Genomic DNA, 26,406 nt, shown 5'->3' on the forward strand with positions numbered 1-26,406 from the left:
ATAACAAACAAGAGTCATGGCATCCTAACTTTCTAAAAGTCAATCTGGATTGTCCAACAGGTACACAGTTAAGGGAGGACCAGACCCCACTGGACACAGAGCAGGTTCATGATTGGTGAGTGATATTCCTGCTGTTCCCTAGTGCCCTGTTTTCCCAGATTTGGGGTGGGGTGGGGGGGAGGCGGAGGATTACAGGTAGTGGCCCCTTGAATCGGAAATAGAAAGGTGGCTGTGGGCAGACCAAGTGACTATGTGAGATTCCTTTCCCTCAGGACAAATGTTCTCATTATTTATTTCCGGATCCATCAATAACTTGATTAGACTGACTGACCTACAGCAAACTAGAGCAGGAACTAAATCCCCACAGTTTAAATGCTGCTGGTGGTGATGGTTTAGTCTTGCAAGCCCATGGACTGTATCCCTCCAGGCTCCTCTGTTCATGGGATTTCCCAGGCAAGAATCCTGGAGTGCACTGACATTTCCTTCTTCAGGAGATCTTCTGGACCCAGAGATCAAATCTGGGTCTCCTACGCTGCAGGCAGACCATCAATGGAGCCGCCAGGGAAGCCCCTCTAATACTGGGGACTTTGTTGACAACAGCAGCTAACACTGAGCTCTTAACCAGGTTCGGGGCATTGTAACAGACATAAAACCTGAGTCTCATGGAAGAGGCAAGATTTTAGCCCACGTCTCTCAGGCAAAGCTGCTGCCCTCACAAGCCGTGCTGCCCTATCCCTGCAAGGCTACAGAGGAGGCATGTGACCGGTTGTGCTGAGTCCTGGAAACCAGTCCATTGGGCTTTGGATCTGTGTTTGTGCTGTGCGTGGGTCATGGTTGATGTCCGCCCTAAGTCCGTTCAGAAGCTGACTTATGGCAGTGATTCATGTAAGTCCTCTAGAGCCAGAGTAGCATTTTTTATGAACCTGTATTTTAGTATGTATGCAGAAAATAAGTGAAACACTGTTGTAAGCCAGGAATGAATATTGATTCATAAAAATCACTTAAAAAGGTTTGTTTTGCTTAAGAGTCTCATATGAGGCAGTCACACTTGAATCGTGCAGTTCATATGGACAATATTTGTATGAAGAAGTCTTGCAACAAAATAGGGGCGTATATACACATACATACTATAAAAACTCTAGCCTTTTCTATGATTTGAGTGTTCATTCACATTCTCATTGAATAATATTATCCTTACTAAGACAAGCAAGATTATGAAGCATAGGAAGCTGTCTATGGAGATCTAGTGACAGGCGTGGCATAGGGACTTTGAAATCACACAGACTGAGGTTCCAATCCTAACTGTCACTTGACAAGTCCTAAACCCTTCTGAGCTGCTTTATATTTAAAATGCAGGTCATGTTTGCCTCATAGACTTGTTGAAGCATTAAACAAATACACATTAAACTACAAGCAGAGATATTAACACAAAATGAGGTCTCAACAGAAGGAGCTACCTCCCACTCCTCCATTTTTGTTTTGGAATCTACCTGCCAAGTTTGATAGTGTTTCCTGACTTCTCCTCGGTTCTTCAGGCTTCTTTCTGCACTCCATTTTGTAGTTCTTTATCTCCTGAGTATCTTGATTTATTCAAGAGTTTTGATTGAACACATACCATATACAAGTTACTGGGTAAGCATTAAGAATACAATAGTGAGCTAAATAATTCTTTTTATGGCTTCATGAGAGAGACGGGCATTAATCACACACATGGGAGCATCTAGTTGCAATCTAGCTGCAATCTAAGCTAAATTCTATGAAGGAAGGGAACACATATCTAGGTTGAAGAGTAAGGGAAGTGAAGGTGAGTGGAGACCTGAAGGAGAAGTGAGAGTCTCTATGGCAGGTGGGGACGGTGCTGGGGACGGTGCTGGGGATGCCGAGACGCCGGAGACGGTGGAGATGGTGCTGGGGACACCGTGACGATGGAGACGGTGGAGATGGTGCTGGGGACACCGTGACGATGGAGACGGTGGGGATGGTGCTGGGGACGCCGTGGACGGAGACGGTGGAGATGGTGCTGGGGACGCCGAGGCAGCGGAGACGGTGGAGATGGTGCTGGGGACACCGTGACGATGGAGACGGTGGAGATGGTGCTGGGGACACCGTGACGATGGAGACGGTGGGGATGGTGCTGGTGACACCGTGACGATGGAGACGGTGGGGACGGTGCTGGTGACGCCGTGACGATGGAGACGGTGGGGACGGTGCTGGTGACGCCGTGACGATGGAGACGGTGGGGATGGTGCTGGTGACGCCGTGACGATGGAGACGGTGGGGACGGTGCTGGTGACACCGTGACGATGGAGACGGTAGGGGGGCGGTGCTGGTGACACCGTGACGATGGAGACGGTGGGGACGGTGCTGGTGACGCCGTGACGATGGAGACGGTGGGGACGGTGCTGGGGACGCCGTGACGATGGAGACGGTGGGGACGGTGCTGGTGACGCCGTGACGATGGAGACGGTGGGGACGGTGCTGGTGACGCCGTGACGATGGAGACGGTGGGGATGGTGCTGGTGATGCCGTGACGATGGAGACGGTGGGGATGGTGCCGGTGATGCCGTGACGATGGAGACGGTGGGGATGGTGCTGGCAGAGGTGGTGGTCACAGTGCTTCCAGCTGTTCATATGGAGGGGCAGGGGAAATGTTAGTCACTCAGTTTTGTCCAACTCTTTGTGACCCCATGGACCATAGACTGCCAGGCTCCTCTATGAGATTCTCCATGCAAGAATAGTGGAGTGGGGTGCCATTCCCTTCTCCAGGGGATCTTCCTGACCCAGGGATCGAACCTGGTGGTGGTGATGGTGCTTCCAATTGTTCATATTGAAGGACAGGGAAGATTCTGGAGATTGGGGGGAAGGAAAACCCTCTCCTTCAACCCTGTGTTTGGTGGCACGATTGACAAAAGAGCCTGCCTGTGTGGGAGGTAAGGGTGATTCAGAGATTCTGAAGTCAGAAGAGCTGCATCATCCCAACTTCCCCCAGGCTTCCTGCTGGCTACTCTGGTGCCCCTATGCAGCACACATGCATATTCAGACCATCTGGAGGCCACATTCAGGCTGGTATTTTCCCCTCAAAAAGGGGGAAAAACCTAGTGAACCAGAAATTTGGGGTCAAGTATGACTCTCCATAGAATGCTTAGAGAATAGGAACCCCAGGGTCTGCTAGCCCTTCCACTGTGAGCTCCAGCTTGTGCCAAGTGCTGGCCTGAATCTAAAGAAGGAAGAAAGAGAAGGTAAGAAATGACCAGTGAGTTGGAGGAAGAGGCAGGACAAGTGGACCCTGAGAAAGATGCAGGAGGCCAAGTGAGTCATTTTGAACTTGGACAACTGTTGGTAATGTCCAGGTTCAGGGGGTGACCGAGGTAGTGCTGGGGAGGAGGTCTGGAGGAGCTGGCGTAGGAACCGAGAGGTGATGAGGAGGTCATCTCTATGACCAGGGAATCTGGGCTCCTGGTAGATCTTAAGAGGTCTAAGAGCAAGTGCCAAAGTCTTTGACAAGTGAAAGTAAAGGCATAGGAGGTGCGCAGATGGTGAGACGAAAGAGGCTGTGAGGGCAAATGGTGTGTGTGAGCCTGGAACTTCAGAGGAACTGGTTTTCTTACAAGTAGCTGGGGAGATAAGAGTCAGTGGCTCTCACATCTCAGGAAGTGGAGTTCCTGGGTCTGATGATGCCTTTTGGGGGACACTGCGGATTTAACCCTATAGATTTAATCCCATTGTATAAACCAAGATTTAGTTCAAATCATCTCTTAGAAATCTAAGAGGCCTGGCACTGTTAACAGTGCGCGGTAAATAATGGATACACAGTTGAATCTGTCCCAGTGACTGACAGTTCAGGGAAGCCACAGCTGAGGGGAGGGTGGAAGGACACCAGCAGGACACGCAGGAGCAGACCAGAGGACGAGGCCTGAGGTCAGGAAGCTGACTCAGCTCCGAGGAAGCCGCGGGGACAGGCGGCAGGAAAGGGAGGAGGACACGACAAACTTTAGTTAGTGACTCAAATGTAATTTTGTCAGCGTTTGCTTTTTAAAAAAGTCTTCAGAATTTGTCTGCAGAAGTGAGAATTTGGAAATTTGCTTTGGCTGTATGATTTTAATATCTAAATGACTAACTTTGCCATCTTTAATATCTAAATGACTAACTTTGCCAACTTTAATATCTAAATGACTAACTTTGCTGTATGATTTTAATATCTAAATGACTAACTTTGCCAAGTTAAAAACTTTGTCCTTCCTTAAGTGTTCAGGTTCCACTATTCATAAATCTACCAAATTTAAACATCACTTTAAAAGGGACTTTGGCTTTTGTTTGATCCTGTTTACAAATTTTGCTAATTAAGCCTAAATAATTTTAGCAGCATTTATAAGTGTAATGTATTTGATATTCTCTGTATTAGTTTGACTTAGTAAAACTTTACTGAGTTCTTAAACAATGCTTATATAACTAATACACTTCTAAGAATGATAAACTGTAAACTCTGTTAAATGTTTCAATGTATGACAAGTACTTCGATACATGTTTATACAATGAAAAATTTCAGCTTAAAATCACAATAAATGAAGTAAGCATTTTAAGTTGGAATTACAAGCCTGACCTTGACTCTAATAGGCCAAATTAAAAAAAAAATGTGACAAGTCTTTAAAAAACAAATACGGATTCCTTAACACAAAATATTAATGTAAATACTAATTAAAGTCTTCCAGAGTTTGCATCCAGAAACTTTCTGGGTCAAGCATAACCATCTACACAGTGTCCAAGAAGACAGCAACCTCCAGGCTTTGAAAGGTAACACAAATAAGGAATCATTACATCATCATACATAATCTGTGAATTCCTTCATAGAGAGGTGGCCAATGATATGGATTATGAAGCTGGCAACATTCTTGTCTGTGACCGTGGTTGGTACACACTGAGCCCTGTTTGTGCTTTTTAATAGGACTGAAGCTAGAGAAGGCAGTGGTCACACAGCAATGTCCCTGGGTTTGAGTCATTATCATGAGCTCATTTTTTCCATCCACACGGAAGGCAGCGACTTCTATGCAGGTTGCCACATCACATGGTTGGATTTAGCAGCTATCTGATTCTTAAAATATTTCAACATATTTCCCCAGGCGCTCCAAAGAACTGGGAAATTGATAAAATTCTGCCTTCTTTCCCTGTTCTTCCTGATGGATGAGGCCACGCAGAATTAAAATGATACCAGCTGCTCACTAGTGGCTTCGTCTGACTCTGTGGTTGGAAAGAATACACCAACATTTCTTCATTCTTGTTTTTAAACAAGGTCAGCTATCGTGTGGCAAGGATAGGAAGTTGGGGCAAGAAGTCACTGGTCACACTTCTGTCCCTTGAAGTCTCACTGTGTCTGTAATGTCCACACTCCATTCCTCTAGACCCAACTAACCCTCCGAAAAGACTCATCAACCCATTACTCAACAAGTAATAGTTGATTAGCGCCTCCTGCAATCTCAGGGCTGCTGAGGCGTCACTGTACAGAGGAGCACAAAGGCCACGCCCTCATGAAATATACTCCCGCCACAACCAGCTGCTGTATGCGAATTTGAAATCTCCTTGTCTGTCGTCTAGTACATGTCTTGCAACAGGTGAAGATTATTGCCTTGTCTGGATTCTTGTATATTTGAATCTAACTCATAACAACTGACCTCATATGTCATCTTCGTGGTTTGGCCCTTTGCATCTGGGATAGTGCATCAAAGAACTTGAAGAAAAGTCTCTTTCCCTCTTTTTTCATCTTTCCAAGTTGTAGATTCCTGAAATACTTACAAATTCTTTAAACTAAAAAAGAATCACAAATTTTTATGGGCTTTATGTTCTGAGTTAACTTAAGACTGATGCTTCTGATCCTTAGAAATATGTACCAACAAGTTTGAAATCAATGTAGACCAGTCACTTGGACTAACAGATGAAATAGTCAATTTTACTCTGAGAACTTTTGTCTTTTTTTCTTTTCTTTCTTCCCTCCTTTCTTTTTTCTTTCTTTCTTTTTTAAAAGAATGAACATTTAGGCCATCAGGAATGGTCTAGGAATACATTAATTCCTGGAATCATTGTAGCCCAATGAGTCTAGTCCTGGAATGGATTTTGTAAAATTTGGGTGATGAATTGCTCTGACTATGCATGGAGTAGTATTGGCAAGACAGAAAGCTGAAAATGAGCATTCCAGAAGGGATAAAGCCATCTGAATATGATATTAGAAGATTTTATGATTTATACTTCTGTGTAGTTTAGACTTCCTGAGCTACTTAAGAAATAATTTTCTTTCCATCAAGAAATACCCTAGTTAGATCTCTTGCAAGTGAGAAATTAATGTAAACTTATTAAGGTAAAAGTAGATGTTTTATAAGCAAGGCAGAATGACCTGTTGGAGAAATTAGATGTTTTCTCCTTCCTTCTATAAAAAACAGACAAATGGTCCTCTATTTTGGAGGCCTGATATACCCATTCTTTGCTCTTGGAGAGAAGAGGATTATTTAAACTCAGTTTTATTGAGATAATTTGTATAGAATAAAATTTATCAATCTAAGAAGTACCGTTTGATGAGCTTGACAAAGACATACAGTCGTGTAACCATTATCACAATCATGATGCAGAACATTTCCATTATGTCCCAAAGCCCCTTATTGGCCCCGATAGTCAGCCCTCTTCCCAAGCTGGTTTCCTGATATCTCTGCTCTCTGTCATGATTTGTGTAGAATTTCATATAAATGGATTCTGTACTATGTATTTGCCTGTGTCTGATTTCTTTCACTTAGTATCATTCTTTTCAGATCATCCAGTTCTTGTATATTTCAGTACCTCTGTCTTCTTATTGTTGAGTAGGAGAAGGCAATGGCACCCCACTCCAGTACTCCTGCCTGGAAAATCCCATGGATGGAGGAGCCTGGTGGGCTGCAGTCCATGGGGTCGCTAGGAGTCGGGCACGACTGAGCGACTTCACTTTCATGCATTGGAGAAGGAAATGGCAACCCACTCCAGTGTTCTTGCCTGGAGAATCTCAGGGACAGGGGAGCCTGGTGGGCTGCCGTCTATGGGGTTGCACAGAGTCGGACACGACTGAAGTGACTTAGCAGCAGCAGTAGTCTATGGTATAGATATACAACAATTTATCTATTCACGAGTTGATAGATACTTGGGTTGTTTCTAGCCCTGAATGAAGAATATGCTTTTTTTGTGGATTTATTTTTCATTTCTAGTCGGTAAATACCCAGGATTGAGACTACCGAGTCATTGATAAGGTATTAATATAATTTTACAAGAAACTTTCAAACTTTCTGGGAGTGTCATTTTGCACTGCCAGCAGCAGTGTATGAAAACGTTTGTTCTGTATCCTAACCAACACTTGGTATTGTCAGTCTTTATCTCTTTAGCCATTCTAGTGAGCACGTGGGCTTCCCTGGTGGCTCAGTGGTAAAGAATCTGCCTGTCAATGCAGGAGATGCAGGTTTGATATCTGGGTGGGGAAGATCTCTTGGAGAAGGAAATGGCACCACACTCTAGTACTCTTGCCTGGAGAATCCCATGGACAGAGGAACCTGGTGGGCTAGGTCCACGGGGTCACAAAGTGTCGGACACGACCGACAACAGCACAGTGAACAGGCCGTGGTATCTCGATGTGTCCCACCTCCCAGTTTTATTGAGACATGATTGACATGTAATACTGTATTAGTTTAATAATACAACAATAATAATTTTGATATTATTATTATTAATAATTTGATATATGTATGTGTTGTGAAATAATTATTACAACCTTTTTACATAATATCCAGCATGTTAATAACATCCATCACTTCAGTTACCATTTTTTCTTGTGTTGAGAACTTTTAAGACTTATTCTCTTAGCAACTTTCAAAGTTATAATAACAGTATTATTAATTATCGTCACCTTGCTGAACATTACTTTCCCAGAATTTATGCATCTGATAACTGAGAATTTGTACCTTTTGACCACATATGAAGAGGTCAATTTTATTCTGAAGGTTTTGGTAAATTTTCCAAGTTTCCAAAATGTTTAAAAGTGAAAAATATTGCTCTTCATATGAGATCATAGGCAACAGAAGACAATCTCACATTCGGGCCCATGAAAAAACTAATAGTTAAAGAAGTTGTAGCTATTAAACAAGATGATTTGAAAATCTGTTTAGAGGATGTAGAACTGGAAGACTGTACTTCAGGAAAATGGAAAATGGATAACGAGATATCTGAAATTCCATGATCAGACCAGGCTGAATAGAAACTGTAATAACGAGAGCTTAGCTATGAGAATTTTCCACCATGACAGAACTTTAAAGACACGCTTTTTTATACTAACTAAAGACATTCACGGTTGAAAGTGCCAAAGTCTGCTCAATGTCATATCTTCCTTCACAATATTTAAAATCCACAGGATACTTGGATCTCAGTGAAAATTTGATGATTGGAGAATAATTGAAAACAGTTCAGAGGATGCCTTGTGCTACCTACATACTTTTCATTTAAGACAAAATAATATATAAACTTTGGAGAATGTTACTTTCTTTAGAAAAACCTAACATTGAATTTGGTCAGTGTCAACTTGGTTCTTCACTTAAATCTTATCAGTGGCCAGAAAATTTATCCAATGCAAATATTAAGTAGAATCTAACACCCAGTGTTTTCCAGACACTAGGCATATTTGATGTTAGCAATATTGTTGTTTTCCAGTTGCCAAGTTATGTCCGACTCTTTGCGACCCCATGGACTGCAGCATGTCAGGCCTCCGTATCCCTCATCATCTCCTGGAGTTTACCCAAGTTCATGTCCATTGAATCAGTGATGTCGTCCAACCATCTATACTCTGCTGCCCTCTTCTCCTTTTGCCTTCAATCTTTCCCAGCTTCAGGATCTTTTCCAATGAGTTTGCTCTTCATATCAGGTGGTCCTTCCAATGAGTATTCAAGGTTGATTTCCTTCAGAATGGACTGGTTGGATCTCCTTGCAGTCCAAGGGACTCTTGAGAGTCTTCTTCAGCACCACAGTTTGAAAGCATCAATTCTTTGGCGCTCTGCCTTCTTTATGGTCCAACTCTCACATCCATACATGACTACTAGAAAGACCATAGCTTTGACTATGACCTTTGTCAGCAAAGTGATGTCTTTGCTTTTTAATACACTGTCTAGGTTTGTCATAGCTTTCCTGCCAAGAAGCAATTGTCTTCTAACTTCATGGCTGCACTCACCATCCCCAGTGATTTCAGAGCCCAAGAAGGGAAGTCTGTCACTGCTTCCACATTTTCCCCTCCTATTTGCCATGAAGTGATGGGACTGGATGCCATGATCTTAGTTTTTTGAATGTTGAGTTTTAAGTCAGCTTTTTCACGCTCCTCTTTCACTTTCATCAAGAGGCTCTTTAGTTCCTCTTCACTTTCTCCCATAAGGGTGGTGTCATCTGCATATCTGAGGGTATTGTTATTTTTCCCAGGAATCTTCATTCCAGCTTGTGCCTCATCCAGCCCAGCGTTTCTCATGATGTACTCTGCATATAAGTTAAATAAGCAAGGTGACAATATACAGCCTTGACGTACCCTTTCCCTATTATGAAACCGGTCCGTTGTTCCATGTCTGGTTCTACCTGCTGCTTCTTGACCTGCATACGGGTTTCTCAAGAGACAGGTAAGGTACTCTGGTATTCCCATCTCTTTCAGAATTTTCCACAGTTTGTTGTGATCCACACAGTCAAGACCTTAGTGTAGTTAATGATGCAGAAGTAGATGTTTTTTCTGGAATTCTCTTGCTTTTTCTATGATACAATGGATGTTGGCAATTAGATCGCTGGTTCCTTGGCCTTTTCTAAATCCAGCCTGAACATCTAGAAGTTCTTGGTTCATGTACTGTTGAAGCCTGGCATGGAGAATTTTGAGCATTACTTTACTAACATGTGAGATGAGTGCAATTGTGCGGTAGTTTGAGCATTCTTTGGCATTGCCTTTCTTTGGGATTGGAATGAAAACTGACCTTTTCCAGTCCTCAGCCACTGCTGAGTTTTGCAAATTTGCTGGCATATTGAGTGCAGCACTTTCACAGCATCATCTTTCAGGATTTGAAATAGCTCAACTGGAATTCTATCACCTCCACTAGCTTTGTTCATAGTGATGCTTCCTAAGGCCCACTTGACTTCACATTCCAGGATATCTGGCTGTAGTTGAGTGATCACACCACATGGTTATCTGGGTCATTAATATCTTTTTTATATAGATCTTTTGTGTATTCTTGCCACCTCTTCTTAATATCTTCTGCTTCTATTAGGCCCATACTGTTTCTGTCCTTTATTGAGCCCATCTTTGCATGAAATGTTCCCTTGGTATCTCTAATTTTCTTAAAGAGATCTCTTTCCCAGCTTCAGGATCTTTTCCAATGAGTTTGCTCTTCATATCAGGTGGCCAAAGTATTGAAGCTTCCACTTCAGCATCGATCCTTCCAATGAGTATTCAAGGTTGATTTCCTTTAGAATGGATTGGTTGGATCTCCTTGCAGTCCAAGGGACTCTCAAGAGTCTTCTTCAACACCAGTCTTTCCCATTCTATTGTTTTCCTCTATTTCTTTACATTGTTCACTTAGGAAGGCTTTCTTATCTCTCTTTGCTATTCTTTGGAACTCTGCATTCAGTTGGGTATAACTTTCCTTTTTTCCCCTTGCCTTTCCCTTCTCTTCTTTTCTCAGCTATTTGTAAGGCCTTGTCAGACAATCATTTTGCCTTTTTGCATTTCTTTTTCTTGGGAATGGTTTTAATCACCACCTCCTGTACAATGTCAGGAACCTCAATCCATAGCTCTTCAGGCACTCTGTTTATCAGATCTAATCCCTTGAATGTATTTGTCACTTCCACTGTATACTCATAAGGGATTTTTAAGTCATTCCCTGGTAGCTCAGTGGGTAAAGAATCTGCCTGTAGTCAGGAGAACCAGGTTCGATCCCTGGGTGAAGACCTCCTGGAGGCGGAATGACTACCCACTCCAGTGTTCTTGCCTGGAGAATCCCATGGACAGAGGAGCCTGCGGGCTGCAGCCTGTCGGGTTGCAAGAGTCGGGCATGACTGAACCACCAGCACACATACCCGAATTGCCTAGTGGTTTTCCCTACCTTCAATTTAAGTCTGAATCCACACTCAGCTCCTGGTCTTGTTTTTGCTGACTCTATAGAGCTACTCCATCTTTAGCTGCAAAGAATATAATCAATCTGATTATATTCATTTTACATAGGGACTATTAAATTCTATTCTTCAAAAATTACAGATGTTATTGACATTGTTCAAAGTAGAAACATTTTGAAGAATGATTATTTGTGTACAAAGATCTGTATATTAATTAGTGCAAGGATTACAGCAGATTTTCATTAAGTGATTTTTGATGGATGTTATTTTTTATTATTTTCTTTAACTAGTACAAAATATTTTATGTGAATAAGACACAGACTTTTTTTGATAACTTCATTTTAGAATTTCAGTCAGATTCTCAAAAATATGGATACCATTAAAGTTATATTTAAGTGAATACATTTTCATATTGTGTTCATTTAAAAAAAAAAAAAGTTTTGTGGTTAAATAAGTTTTGAGTTAGAGAAGGTCTGATATCCTACCAAAAAGAAGCTAAGGTATTTTGGACTCTGACCTGGGTTTTGCCACTTGGCTGTGAGCCATATGGCTTGAGTCAAATTCTTTAATCACTTGAACTGAAAGGTGTTATAATATCAAAACTATTTATTTCACCTGCTATTGGGAGACTCAAGTGAAAAGATTCATGTGAAAATGCTTTGAAAACGTGAAGAACTGAACACGTACAAAGATGTGCCAGAGGAGAACGTGCGGAGTTTTGAGGAGAGTGTAGGAGAAATCTTCATTGCAAGGAGATGATACTGGTAATATGTTGTGGGTAAATACATGATTTTTACCTTATTTTGTCAGAATATTCTAATCGACTTTGGGATTACAAAGCAATAACATCAGTCTATCTAGGCAGCTCTACTAGAAAAGATTCACAGAGAAAGAACAGAGGTTTTAGTTTCAGGGCAAAAAAATTGGAAAGAAGTTTTCCCAAGGATCCACTTGAGAAATCATGAGGAAGGGTGGGGGGGATTTTGAAGTAATAAGAAGGAAGTCTTTCCAACAACTGGAGAGCCAGGATGGTCAGGAATGAGGAGAAAAGTCCACAGGTAATCAGTAAACTGTACAGAAAACCAGATTCCACCCTCTCAAGTTCACGTTCATGCCTGTAGATTAAGTTTGCCTGAGACTGGGGCCTTTAATGAGACCTGCTGCTGCTGCTGCTAAGTCGCTTCAGTCGTGTCTGACTCTGTGCAACCCCAGAGACAGCAGCCCACCAGGCTCCCCGTCCCTGGGATTCTCCAGGCAAGAACACTGGAGTGGGTTGCCATTTCCTTCTCCAGTGCATGAAAGTGAAAAGTGAAAGTGAAGTCACTCAGTCATGTCTGACTCCTAGCCACCCCAGCCTACCAGGCTCCTCCGTCATGGGATTTGCTAGGCAAGAGTACTGGAGTGGGGTGCCTTTGCAATGAGGACTAGGCATGTAGAATAGAAAGAAAGAAACCTTAGTTTCGGGTAAAATTCTGGTTTCAAGTCTCATTTCTGCCACTTAGAATTTGCATGGCATTTCCTCCTGTGTCAAAGAGGAACAAGAATGCTTCTTCAGTCTCTGATCTCAATTTAGGAAGGGCAAATGTAATTATGAAAATAAAATGTAGTTTATGACTATCAAGGTAGTTCGTTTCCCTTACAGACACGCTTCACTAGTTTCTGTGGCAAAGAAGAAAGCCAAACTAGGCTGTTTGTTTTGGGAATTACCCACTTTGAGAAACAAGGATGGAAATGCTTAGGCTCAAATCGTAGACGCAAGTGGAGTCCACACCTTTTCATCATAAGAGCAGGGATGGCAGGTGGCAGGCAGCTACGGACGGACAGTCAGCGCACCACAAAGGGACCACCACAGGACTGAAACGTTTAAACTCCGTCTCATCCTCATCTGCTCTTCAGGCAAAATTCTGCTGCGTTGGTTTGGATAGTGATTGACGAGTTATTCTAATGCAGGAGACTGTAAACTTGAGAGTGGAGGTGGGCCGTGTAGATATGCTGACGGGGAAATAGTGTTGAAGAGGGCGTAGGGGCAGGGGTGAGCCCGAATTTGGGCATCCACGGGTGCAGAAGAATGGAGAGGTGGAGTTTAAAGACCGAGTGTTTCAGGGTAATAGGCTTTGGGTGCTCGAGGCTTCAGGAAAATACTGGTTGGGTAATAAGCCTTCTCGTTGGTTTCGAAATCTAACTGTGTGATGGGGGAATCCCACACGGAGGCGTGAAGCATCTCCCCGCAACCCGGGCCCCAGCGCCCTCCTCCGACCCGGGCAGCACCCGGCAGCTGTCCGGGCAGCACCCGGGTCACGGTCCCCGCCGGAGACCGTGGGGAAGCGCGGCGGCGCGCTGGGCCACAGGGGTTACGCGCACTCCGCGGAACCGGCGGTCCCGCACCCGCGAGGAGGGGGTGCGCACGTTCCCGCGCTTTTCCCGGGCCGCTCCCGGCCGGAGGCTGTGGAAGGCGCTGCAAGGCCGCGCAAGTCCCAGGTACGTCGGTCAGGAATCAGGATCCGCTGGCATCCCCGCTCCGCAGTCGTCTCCGGACCCGGCGGGTGGCCAAGCAGGCAGGGCCCCAGCGTGGCCGAGCGCGGACGCGGGCGCTGGGCATCCCCGCTTCCCTGTCGGCGGCACCCGGGACCCCCGTCGTGCCGCGCGGGTCCCTGGGAGAGTGGGGCACTGGGCCCCGAGGCCGCGACGCTCCCGCCGCCCCGCCCGCGCAGTCCCGGGGAGGAGCGGGGGCCGCCCGGAAAGGGACGGGGGCGCGGCCGGGGTTCGCCCAGCCCTCGGCGTCCGGGTGTCCGCGGGCCGCGGCGGAGCGCAGAGTCCTGGAGCCTCCTAGCGGGGCTCCGCGCTGCGGGCGGCCGCGTTCCCGGAGGCGAGGGGCGGGTGGCCAAGGTTCCCCGAAGGGCCGCCCTCTCGCCGGCCGCTGTGCCTGCCCCGGCCGCTCCCGCCTCTTTCACTCGAAGCGGCTGTGACGGGGCCCAGGTGGAAGCTTTCCAGGGTGCACAGGTGCGTCTGCGCTCACTGCTTACCGCAGAGACCCGGCTTCCAGGGCTGGGATTTCCCACCAGGGCTCAGAAGTGGGACAGGGTCAGGACTCGGATCTGCCCAGGACTCTCGCTCCCCGCACCCCGAGCCTGGCCTCTGTCCCCGGGGTGGGCTTCACGCCCTTTGAACCTCTATAAATGAGAACTTGTGTTTAGAACTTCTATCCCAGGCAGGAAAATACTTTTTCCTGTTTGGGGAGAAAAAAAAATCTGGGAGAATAGAAATTGTTCTGGGTGTGAGCAGTTCAGGTGGGTGAGATGCTTGTACTCTTGTAAAAGGTCTCCTCTGCACTGCCTGCAATGTTGCTAACTCAGATCTTGGCAAAAAGCAACTGGGAAGTAGGATGACCTGACTTGAAAGTAGAGACAAAAAAAAGGCAGATATCCTTATTCACCAGTATTTTGTTTCTTCCTGTTCTGAGCAGAAAACATTTGTATCTTTAAACTTTTTGTAGTGAACGCATTTTACAAACATTGCCTGAAGTTGACAACTTGTTTTGGAAGTTTCTAAGCCGTCAGTTAATTTTTTTTTCATTGTGTTACTTAAGAATTTGATTTGATTGGTTAAATATCTTGTTTTGATTTTGCTGATTGAGCATAATTAATTATATGTGGCATCTTGGTGTAACCTCTTCATAAATATCTTTAAGTAAATTGCTTGTCAAAAATTTTTTTTATCTCCACAATATCATTTAAAATTTACATCACTGTGCCCTCATACAGAAGAGGCATGTCTGAGTTTCTGAGTGCTGTCTTCTTCCTTATCTATCGTTATGTTTAAAAAAATCCAGTTGTTGCTTCTTGCTATCTATTCTTACTAGGTTTATTTTCCATGTTGCTAAAGAACATATGTATTTGGGTACTTCTTTTAACAACTGTCTATGCATAAAATTCTTCTTTAGGTCTTTAATGTCTGGAAATGTCTTAGCTTTACTCTTGGATGATTATTTAAATAGATGTAAATGTCTAGACTAACAGGTATGTTTTCTCAGCCCTTTGGGGCTATTATTCCATTGTTTTGAGGTTAGATGAGAAATTTCTATTCTTTTTTTTGCTTGGGATTTAATATACATTTATAATTCATGAACTTACATTTTTCTTAAGTTCTGAAAAATTCTTAGTTATTTGAAAAGACCCTGATGCTGGGAAAGATAGAAGGCAGGAGGAAAAGGGGACGACAGAGGATGAGATGGTTGGATGACATCACCAACACAATGGACATGAGTTTGAGTAAACTCCGGGAGTTGGCGATGGACAGGGAGGCCTAGTGTGCTGCAGTCCATGGGGTCGCAAAGCGTCAGACACGACTGAGTGACTGAACTAAACTGATATCTTTTAATATTTGGATCCATACCAGCATTTGTGGCAGACCTTATGGGAGATTTCTAGGATGCTAGCTTCTAGCCAAGTGGAGACCGAGGGTCAGAGGGCAGAGATTTGTGAGGGCCCTGTTCACAGAAGGTGTAGCCTCTTCTCTGCGCCTGGCTTTATGGAGAGCCCACTTGCACTTCTCTGCCAGGCATCTGGCCACCAGCCTGTCCCTCTCCAGTCCGGCTTCACCTCGGCATCCCAGCCCTTGCCCTGGAGAGAAGTCTGCTCCTGCTTTCACTCTGAGCCACAGGGCTTCAGCTTCCTCTCAGCTAGATCGCCTCTAATGCCAGGCTTGCTCCTCAGACTCCTGTCCTATCCTAAGTCTGGGACCAATAATTCCTCACCACTCTGGCAACTTTCTGAATTCTTTAGGCACATGATTTTTATACTTTGTGCAGGTCCACAGCCTTCATTAGATGTGACTCCACTCCATCTAACTTGAGCATCCCTTCCCTTTCCTGGTGTCTTACATTGAAGAGTTCTCTGCCCCCTGCTATAATGTCTTGAGGAAATGTGAGGAGAGACAAGTAATTCTAACCTTAAGTATCAAGTTGTTAACCATAGTTTTAGCATTATCAATAATTATTATTTGTTGAAAACTGGTCATGCAATAGGTGTCATATAACATTTATATGAAATAGCTCAAGACCTCTGCTCATATACACTTCACCTTTTAAAGAGAAAAAGAAGCGAGGACAAATTTTAAAATGGGCATCAGTTCAGTTCAGTTGCTCAGTAGTGTCTGACTCTTTGCGACCCCATGAATCACAGCACGCCAGGCCTCCCTGTCCATCACCAACTCCTGGAGTTCACTCAGACTCACGTCCATCAAGTCAGTAATGCCATCCAGCCATCTCACCCTCTGTCTTCCCCTTCTCCTCCTGCCCCCAATCCCTCCCAGCATCAGAGTCTTTTCCAATGAGTCAACTCTTCGCATGAGGTGGCCAAAGTACTGGAGTTTCAGCTTTAGCATCATTCCATCCAAAGGAATCCCAGGGCTGATCTCCTTCAGAATGGACTGGTTGGATCTCCTTGCAGTCCAAGGGACTCTCAAGAGTCTTCTCCAACACCACAGTTCAAAAGCATCAATTCTTCGGCGCTCAGCTTTCTTCACAGTCCAACTCTCACATCCATACATGACCACTGGAAAAACCATAGCCTTGACTAGACGGACCTTTGTTGGGAAAGTAATGTCTCTGCTTTTGAATATGCTATCTAGGTTGGTCATAACTTTCCTTCCAAGGAGTAAGCATCTTTTAATTTCATGGCTGAAGTCACCATCTGCAGTGATTTTGGAGCCCCCCAAAATAAAGTCTGACACTGTTTCCACTGTTTCCCCATCTATTTCCCATGAAGTGATGGGATCAGATGCCATGATCTTCGTTTTCTGAATGTTGAGCTTTAAGCCAACTTTTTCACTCTCCACTTTCACTTTCATCAAGAGGCTTTTTAGTTCCTCTTCACTTTCTGCTATAAGGGTGGTGTCATCTGCATATCTGAGGTTATTGATATTTCTCCCGGCAGTCTTGATTCCAGCTTGTGTTTCTTCCAGTCCAGCGTTTCTCATGATGTACTCTGCATAGAAGTTAGATAAGCAGGGTGACAATATACAGCCTTGACGTACTCCTTTTCCTATTTGGAACCAGTCTGTTGTTCCAAGTCCAGTTCTAACTGTTGCTTCCTGACCTGCATACAGGTTTCTCAAGAGGCAGGTCAGGTGGTCTGGTATTCCCATCTCTTTCAGGATTTCCCACAGTTTATTGTGATCCACACAGTCAAAGGCTTTGGCATAGTCATATTTGACTTTAAATCTTAGTATAATAAAAAAAAATTGGTATAGATTCCTTAAGATTTGTGTACTATCTTACAAAGTGGACAAAAATCAAGTAAATTTTGGTTGTTCAGTAAAATTATACTAAGAGGATTTTTCCTCCAACAATGATTAAGCAGGAAGACAATGGCATAGACATAGGCGCAAACAGTAGTAGTCATCTCATCTTAACTCTGTTACTTTTAGAGGTGGGGACAATGCTGGATCTGTGGCCTCTGTGGGTTCGTGTCTATTGTCTGCTGTTTCTGCTCTTCTTGTGCTTATTACCTTGCTTCCGTTAGTGCCTGGTTGTTTTTGTTTTATACTGGACATTGTATCTGAAAACTTGTTTCAGATTTTCAAATGACATCTGAGGCCTAGGATGATGCTGTCTTCTTCTGAAGCAAATTTTCCTTTGCTGCCTAGTGCTAGGTACCCGTGAGCACTAGCTTTCCAGAAATGATCTTGGTCCTTATTCAGAGATTGAGGCCGCCTGAGCCATCTGGATAAATCAGAGCTGTGATGGAACCTCTGTAAGGACTTATCTTCCTCTAATTTGGCCTTTCCTATCCAATCCATGACTGCCCCAGACCTTAACACTTAACTCCCTGTCTTCTGAGGCTGTCAAAAATGCTCTGCAGCTTGTCAGACTGTGATACTGTGTTCAAAGTGATAAAAATCAAGGCTGAAAATTTTGGCAGAGAATTTGAAACTATCTTGCCTGGAGAATCCCATGGATGGAGGAGCCTGGTAGGCTGCAGTCCATGGGGTTGCTGAGTTGGACACAACTGAGTGACTTCACTTTCACTTTCATGCATTGGAGAAGGAAATGGCAACCCACTCCATTGTTCTTGCCTGGAGAATCCCAGGGATGGGGAGCCTGGTGGGCTGCCATCTATGGCGTCACACAGAGTCGGACACGACTGAAGCGACTTAGCAGCAGCAGCAGCAATGACATAGCAGATATGTAAAGGAACCAAATAGAAATTATATAGCTTAAAACTATAATAATAAAAAAATTTAAAATCAGTGGGTAGATTTAACAGTAAATTAAACATAGTTGAAGAAAAAAAAATAAACTAGAAAATAGATCAGAAGAAAATGGTTAGACTGAAACTTGAAGAGACCAAAGTATGGAAAGAACAGAGTGGAGAGAGACATGGAGACACAGCTAAACTAGTGCCCAGAGGAAAATCCATGACCTGAAGCGGGTATGTCAGCAGTGAGGAGCGGCTGAAAGTGAATGAGGAAACATCTGTCCAAGGAAACGCAAATGAGAACGTTAAAATAAATCCAGAGAAAGCAGAAGGAAGAAAATAGTAATATAAGAATAGAAATTAATGAAGTAGAGAATCGAGGCTCTGTTGACTGAAAAGTTGGTTTTTTGAAAATGCTAATAAAGATGATAAACCTCTGGCAAGACAATCGAAAAAGAAAGCAGGCATGAATAACTCATCTAAGGAGTAGAATAGAGGTCCTGTAGACGTTAAAATAATAAGAGGATGTAAGTAACTATGTCAGTAAGTTTGACGAATTAGGAGAAAACTTGATAAATTCCTTGAAAAACATAACTGACAAAAGAATAAAAAGAAAATCTGAATCATTCTGTAACTGTTAATATATTTAACAACAACAACAGCATTAGGAGGAAGGAAATTCAAAGGGCAATTTTATTTATGAGTATAGATTCAGAAATTCTAAACAAAATACTATAAACAAAATCCAGCAATATATAAAAAGGATAATCAGTTCAGTTTAGTTGCTCAGTCATGTCCGACTCTTTGCGACCCCATGAATCGCAGCATGCCAGGCCTCCCTGTCCATCACCAACTCCCAGAGTTCACTCAAATTCATGTCCATCGAGTCAGTGATGCCATCCAGCCATCTCATCCTATCGTCCCCTTTACCTCCTGTCCCCAATCCCTCCCAGCATCAGAGTCTTTTCCAATGAGTCAACTCTTCACATGAGGTGGCCAGGGTACTGGAGTTTCAGCTTTAGCATCATTCCTTCCAAAGAAATCCCAGGGCTGATCTCCTTCAGAATGGACTGGTTGGATCTCCTTGCAGTCCAAGGGACTCTCGAGAGTCTTCTCCAACACTACAGTTCAAAAGCATCAATTCTTTGGCGCTCAGCTTTCTTCACAGTCCAACTCTCACATCCATACATGACCACTGGAAAAACCATAGCCTTGACTAGACGAACCTTTGTTGGCAAAGTAATGTCTCTGCTTTTGAATATGCTATCTAGGTTGGTCATAACTTTCCTTCCAAGGAGTAAGCATCTTTTAATTTCATGGCTGAAGTCACCATCTGCAGTGATTTTGGAGCCCAAAAACATAAAGTCTGACACTGTTTCCACTGTTTCCCCATCTATTTCCCATGAAGTGATGGGATCAGATGCCATGATCTTAGTTTTCTGAATGTTGAACTTTAAGCCAACTTTTTCACTCTCCACTTTCACTTTCATCAAGAGGCTTTTGAGTTCCTCTTCACTTTCTGCCATAAGGGTGGTGTCATCTGCATATCTGAGGTTATTGATATTTCTCCCAGCAGTCTTGATTCCAGCTTGTGCTTCTTCCAGCCCAGCGTTTCTCATGATGTACTCTGCATATAAGTTAAATAAGCAGGGTGACAATATACAGCCTTGACGTACTCCTATTCCTATTTGGAACCAGTCTGTTGTTCCATGTCCAGTTCTAACTGTTGCTTCCTGACCTGCATACAGGTTTCTCAAGAGGCAGGTCAGGTGGTCTGGTATTCCCATCTCTTTCAGAATTTTCCACAGTTTATTGTGATCCACACAGTCAAAGGCTTTGGGATAGTCAATAAAGCAGAAATAGATGTTTTTCTGGAACTCTCTTACTTTTTCGATGATCCAGTGGATGTTGGCAATTTGATCTCTGGTTCCTCTGCCTTTTCTAAAACCAGCTTGAACATCTGGAAGTTCACGGTTCATGTATTGCTAAAGCCTGGCTTGGAGAATTTTGAGCATTACTTTACTAGCATGTGAGATGAGTGCAATTGTGTGGTAGTTTGAGCATTCTTAAGGATAACACATCCAGACAAATGGGTTTATTTTAAAAATGGGAGGTTGCCTTAACACTAAAGGTTGCCTTAACACTATCTGTGTAGTCACCAATGTTTATTAACAAAGTAAAGAAGGAAATGTTATTATCTCAATAGTTACAGGAAGAAAAAAAGAATTTGATAAATTTCAGCATTTATGAATAAACAGAATAAAGTATAAGGAAAAAGGAAATCAAATGAAAAAAGGGAATAAAATGATCATTATGCCTGGATGATATGATTATGTATGTAGCAAAAAAACAGGAATTTATAAACTGTGAAAATTGCTGAATTAGTTTTGCAAGGTTGCTCAATGTATGGTAAATATGTAAAATTTAATTGAATTTCTCTCTCTGTATCTATAGGTATATGCCATATATAAGTAATACTATTTTTAAAACTTCAAAAGTATCAAATGCCTAGGAATAAATATCACAAAAATATGCCAAGACCTCTGTATGGAAAAATCATAAGGTATTATTGCAATAAAGAAGACCAAAATAAATAGAAATATATCATGCTCATGAATTGAGAACTTCAATATTATAATGATGTCAATAATTCCCAAATTATCTATAGATTGATGGTATTGCCAATTAAAAATCAATGGATTTTGTTTTTGAAACTGTTAAGCTAATTCTGTAGTTCATAAGAATATACAGAGGGCCAAGACTAACCAAGGCTCACTTAAAGAAGAACAAGGAGGAAGGCCTTGCTCTTCTGGATATGAAGATGAGTCATATATGTAATGTTGCCAGTACAAAGATAGATGCGTAGACATCGGATTGGAATAGAGAGCCTTGAGGAGGCACACTCACCCTTAGATGGACGTGTGAGTATTGGCAAAGGTAGTATTGTTGTTTCCCCAAAATGATCTTTTGAAAAAGGTACTGAGTCAAACAGCTTCCTCAGTGATTCAGCAGGTAAAGAATCCTCCTGCAGTGCGGAGACATAGGAGACATGCGTTTGATCCCTGGGTCAGAAAGATCCCCTGGAGGAGGAAATGCCAACCCACTCCAGTATTCTTGCCTGGAGAATTTCGTGGACAGAGGAGCCTGGTGAACTACAGTCCATGGGGTTGCAAAGAGTCAGACGTGACTGAGCCACTGAGCACGGGCGCGTGCACACACACACACCGAGTCAAACACTGCTTTCTGCACTTAGTTTCTCAGGAAGAGAAAGTTCTGATGGTCTGATTGTCCCTCAACCCAACAAACCCCCTTGCTCTGCCTGGGATTCTCAGCATCCCTCCTGTCTGCTAGTCGTTAAGTGCAAAACAGGTTGAAGAGCATGGAACCTTTTTCTTTTGGTTAAAGAGCACACTCTTCCTGGAGCTGCTTCTAGTGAAAGGTGGTCAGAGAGAGCTGTTGTTTGGCTTTGTGAGACCTCTAACTCTTGGGGGCATCAGGTCCGACAAGAGGTGTGTTCTAGTGGAAGGTCTGAAGGGTACAGGTAGGAGGTGGTAAATCCACTTGGTTAAGCCTAGCCCTTTTCTTAAACTGCTTGCTTTTTCATCCTCTATAATTCATTTACTCATTTTTCAATCCATGATTGGTCCTGCTCCATATTCCTACGTGGTACTGTGCTTTTTATGTCATTGTTCAGTGGTGGTCTACCTGTGTTAGTGTTGTTGGAGGTGTTAGGGAGTTCATTTTTTATCCTATTCATATATTCCATTTCTCTCTTGGTTATTTCTTGGTGTATATGTGTGTGTGTGTGTGAAGAATTGATGCTTTTGAACTGTGGTGTTGGAGAAGACTCTTGAAAGTCCCTTGGACAGCAAGGAGATCCAACCAGTCCATCCTAAAGTAAATCAGTCCTGAATATTCACTGGAGGACTGATGCTGAAGCTGAAACTCCAATACTTTGGCCACCTGATGTGAAGAACTGACTCACTTGAAAAGACCCTGATGCTGGGAAAGATTGACAGCAGGAAGAGAAGGGGACGACAGAGGATGAGATGGTTGGATGGCATCACTGACTCAGTGGACATGAGTTTGAGTAAACTCTGGGAGCTGGTGATGGACAGGGAGGCCTGGCGTGTTCCAGTCCTTGGGGTCACAAAGAGTCGGACACGACTGAGTGACTGAACTGCGCTGATGTGTGTTATATCTCATTCATTTATGGCTGGCTCGGTCTGTGTTGCTGCGTGTGGGCTTCTCATTGAGGTGGCTTCTCTTTTTGTGGAGCATGGATTCTAGGTGCATGGGCTTCAGTACTTGCAGCACATGGGCTCAGTAGCTGTGGTGCAGCTGAGTCTCCTGCATTGGCAGGTGGCTTCTTAACCACTGGACCCCAGGGAAGTCCCATGTTTTATATCTTACAGAACATTTCTCAAGAACTGGAATTAAGCCATGATGTCAAACACAGTCATTCATTTGAACCTCTTTTCTTTGTAGGTCAAATGACTGGACAATGCCACGTGCTTTGTGGACAGCGTGGGTCTGGGCTGTAATCATCCTGTCCACGGAAGGAGCCTCTGATCAGGCTTCTTCTCTGTCTTGTGACCCAACTGGTGTCTGCGATGGCCATTCCAGATCTTTGAACTCCATCCCCTCTGGTCTCACGGCAGGTGTGAAAAGCCTTGACCTGTCCAACAACGAGATCACCTATGTCGGCAACAGAGACCTGCAGAGGTGTGTGAACCTGAAGACTCTGAGGCTGGGGGCCAATGAAATTCACACAGTGGAGGAAGATTCTTTTTTTCACCTAAGGAATCTTGAATATTTGGACTTATCCTATAATCGCTTATCTAACTTATCATCCTCCTGGTTCAGGTCCCTTTATGTCTTGAAATTCTTAAACTTACTGGGAAATTTATACAAAACACTTGGGGAAACATCTCTTTTTTCTCATCTCCCAAATCTGCGGACCCTAAAAGTAGGAAATAGTAACAGCTTCACTGAGATTCATGAAAAGGATTTCACTGGACTGACTTTTCTTGAGGAGCTTGAGATCAGTGCTCAAAATCTGCAGATATATGTGCCAAAGAGTTTAAAGTCAATTCAGAACATTAGCCATCTGATTCTACATCTGAAGCAGCCTGTTTTACTCGTGGACATTCTTGTAGATATTGTAAGTTCCTTAGATTGTTTAGAACTGAGAGATACTAATTTGCACACTTTCCATTTTTCAGAAGCATCCATCAGTGAAATGAGTACATCGGTTAAAAAGCTTATATTTAGAAATGTGCAATTCACCGATGAAAGTTTTGTTGAAGTTGTCAAACTGTTTAACTATGTTTCTGGGATCTTAGAAGTAGAGTTTGATGACTGTACCCATGATGGAATTGGCGATTTTGGAGCACTGAGTTTGGACAGAATTAGACACCTAGGTAATGTGGAGACGTTAACAATACGGAAGTTGCACATTCCACAGTTTTTCTTATTTCATGATCTGAGTAGTATATATCCACTCACAGGCAGAGTTAAAAGAGTCACAATAGAAAACAGTAAGGTTTTTCTGGTTCCTTGTTTACTTTCACAACATTTAAAATCATTAGAATATTTGGATCTCAGTGAAAACTTAATGTCTGAAGAAACCTTGAAAAACTCAGCCTGTAAGGATGCCTGGCCCTTCCTTCAAACCTTGGTTTTAAGGCAGAATCGTTTGAAATCACTAGAAAAAACGGGAGAACTTTTGCTTACTCTGGAAAATCTGAATAGCCTTGATATCAGTAAGAATAATTTTCTTTCAATGCCTGAAACTTGTCAGTGGCCAGGAAAAATGAAACAGCTGAACTTATCCAGCACAAGGATACACAGTTTAACCCAGTGCCTTCCCCAGACCCTGGAAATTTTAGATGTTAGCAATAACAATCTCGATTCATTTTCTTTGATTTTGCCACAACTCAAAGAACTTTATATTTCCAGAAATAAGTTGAAGACTCTACCAGATGCCTCCTTCTTACCCGTGTTATCAGTTATGAGAATTAGCAGAAATATAATAAATACTTTCTCAAAGGAACAACTTGATTCTTTTCAGCAACTGAAGACGTTGGAGGCCGGTGGCAACAACTTCATTTGCTCCTGTGACTTCCTGTCCTTCACACAGGGACAGCAGGCACTGGGCCGTGTCCTGGTCGACTGGCCCGATGACTACCGCTGTGACTCTCCCTCCCACGTGCGGGGCCAGCGGGTGCAGGACGCCCGGCTCTCCCTTTCTGAATGCCACAGGGCGGCCGTGGTGTCCGCCGCGTGCTGTGCCCTCTTCCTGTTGCTCCTGCTCACGGGGGTGCTGTGTCACCGTTTCCACGGACTGTGGTACATGAAGATGATGTGGGCGTGGCTGCAGGCCAAGAGGAAGCCCAGGAAGGCTCCCCGCAGGGACATCTGCTACGACGCCTTCGTGTCCTACAGCGAGCGGGATTCCTACTGGGTGGAGAACCTCATGGTGCAGGAGCTGGAGCATTTCAACCCTCCCTTTAAGCTGTGTCTTCACAAGCGAGACTTCATTCCTGGCAAGTGGATCATCGACAACATCATTGACTCCATTGAAAAGAGCCACAAAACCATCTTTGTGCTTTCGGAGAACTTTGTGAAGAGCGAGTGGTGCAAGTATGAGCTGGACTTCTCCCATTTCCGTCTCTTTGATGAGAACAATGATGCTGCCATTCTGATTCTGCTGGAACCCATTGACAAGAAGGCCATTCCCCAGCGCTTCTGTAAGCTGCGGAAGATCATGAACACCAAGACCTACCTGGAGTGGCCCGTGGATGAGACTCAGCAGGAAGGGTTTTGGTTAAATTTGAGAGCTGCAATAAGGTCCTAGGATCCTTCATTAAGGGTCAGTCTTGGTCTGGTGGTGGTCCTTCTATTGCTAGTTATAACTGAGTCCATTCTGACTCAATTATATGTAAACCATCCAGTGAATATTCACTGGAAGGACTGATGCTGAAGCTGAAGCTCCAATACTTTGGGCACCTGATGTGAAGAGCTGACTCACTGGAAAAGACCCTGATGCTGGGAAAGATTGAGGGAAGGAGGAGGAGAAGGGGACGACAGAGGATGAGATGGTTGGATGGCATCACTGACTCAGTGGACATGAATTTGAGCAAGCTCCAGGAAACAGTGAAGGACAGGAAAGCCTGGTGTGCTGCAGTCCATGAGGTTGCAAAGAGTTGGAATTTAGCGACCGAACAACAACCATATATAAACTATTGAATGAGGACCTGCTTACTAAAATGACTAAAACTGTTCAAATTTTGTCTAGAGTGCTGTTTTATCAAAACTGCGACCAAATTGGAAAAACATGGTTCTAGGCTTTTATTTATCCTATGAGACAGTCATGATCTCAGTCCATTATTGATATGTGAATTATCTGTAGCAATTGGCTTAGTTCATTAGGAAACAGCAGAAATGAATAGATTTTAAGTGACTTTCCATCAGCTTTCTGCCAGGGGACTCATCCATGTCTGGAGAGGGTGTTCTTTGTCCCCCAGCTGTCCCTTCTGTGTGTGACTGCTCTCAGGAGCAACAAGACAAAATGTTAAAGTCCTTCAGCCAAATGTATTGTTCTCAGAAAAAAAAAGTGCTGTTTTGTGTCCCCATTAAGCTTTACAGGATACTAAAATACCTAGAGGGTATATTTTAAAATGAACTGTGTGCGTCTTCCTCAGAATTTGATAAGTTTCTCCAGCCATAGTTACTTGAGAGAGCGTATATAACCCAAGGTGCAGTAAATTATGTATTTCTATGGAAATGAAACTGATGAAATAAATACTCAGTTTTGAAGAATTTAAAGCAGTCTTCTACATCCCTGATGCTGATCTTCAGCCTTTAGTTATGTGTGAGGTTCTCATTACTGTCTGGTTACTCTGCTCCCTGAATCATATTGCTTTTTCCTTCTTTTAAAAAGTCTTGTTTCTAATTCTAAAAAGGGCCCTCTTTTTCTCTTTCTGAAATGTTATAGAAGTATGTGTGAGCTAAATAAATTTTTAAGCAAGCATCGACCTAGAGGTTCCTCACAATGACTCAAAAATATTTGATACAC

At 43.4% G+C, this 26,406-nt stretch overlaps 1 protein-coding gene across 3 annotated transcripts; it reads left to right on the forward strand.

Annotated features, from left to right (window-relative positions):
* The first annotated feature begins 3,220 nt into the window (after window positions 1-3,220).
* TLR2 (toll like receptor 2) lies at window positions 3,221-26,335 on the forward strand. Of its 3 annotated transcripts, none has more exons than XM_070386674.1 (2): window positions 3,221-3,239; window positions 22,815-26,335. In XM_070386674.1, exon 2 carries the CDS (start codon window positions 22,831-22,833, stop codon window positions 25,183-25,185), a length of 2,355 nt encoding a protein of 784 aa, XP_070242775.1. In that variant the 5' UTR covers window positions 3,221-3,239; window positions 22,815-22,830; the 3' UTR covers window positions 25,186-26,335. The 3 variants fall into 3 exon arrangements, with proteins under 3 accessions (XP_070242775.1, XP_014336306.2, XP_070242774.1); XM_014480820.2 differs by lacking the exon at window positions 3,221-3,239 and adding an exon at window positions 13,281-13,608 and having other exon boundaries at window positions 22,815-26,333; XM_070386673.1 differs by lacking the exon at window positions 3,221-3,239 and adding an exon at window positions 13,936-14,130 and having other exon boundaries at window positions 22,815-26,334.
* The last annotated feature ends 71 nt before the right edge of the window (window positions 26,336-26,406 follow it).

Source organism: Bos mutus, chromosome 17 (genome assembly GCF_027580195.1).
Source record: "Bos mutus isolate GX-2022 chromosome 17, NWIPB_WYAK_1.1, whole genome shotgun sequence".
Classification (NCBI taxonomy): domain Eukaryota; kingdom Metazoa; phylum Chordata; class Mammalia; order Artiodactyla; family Bovidae; genus Bos; species Bos mutus.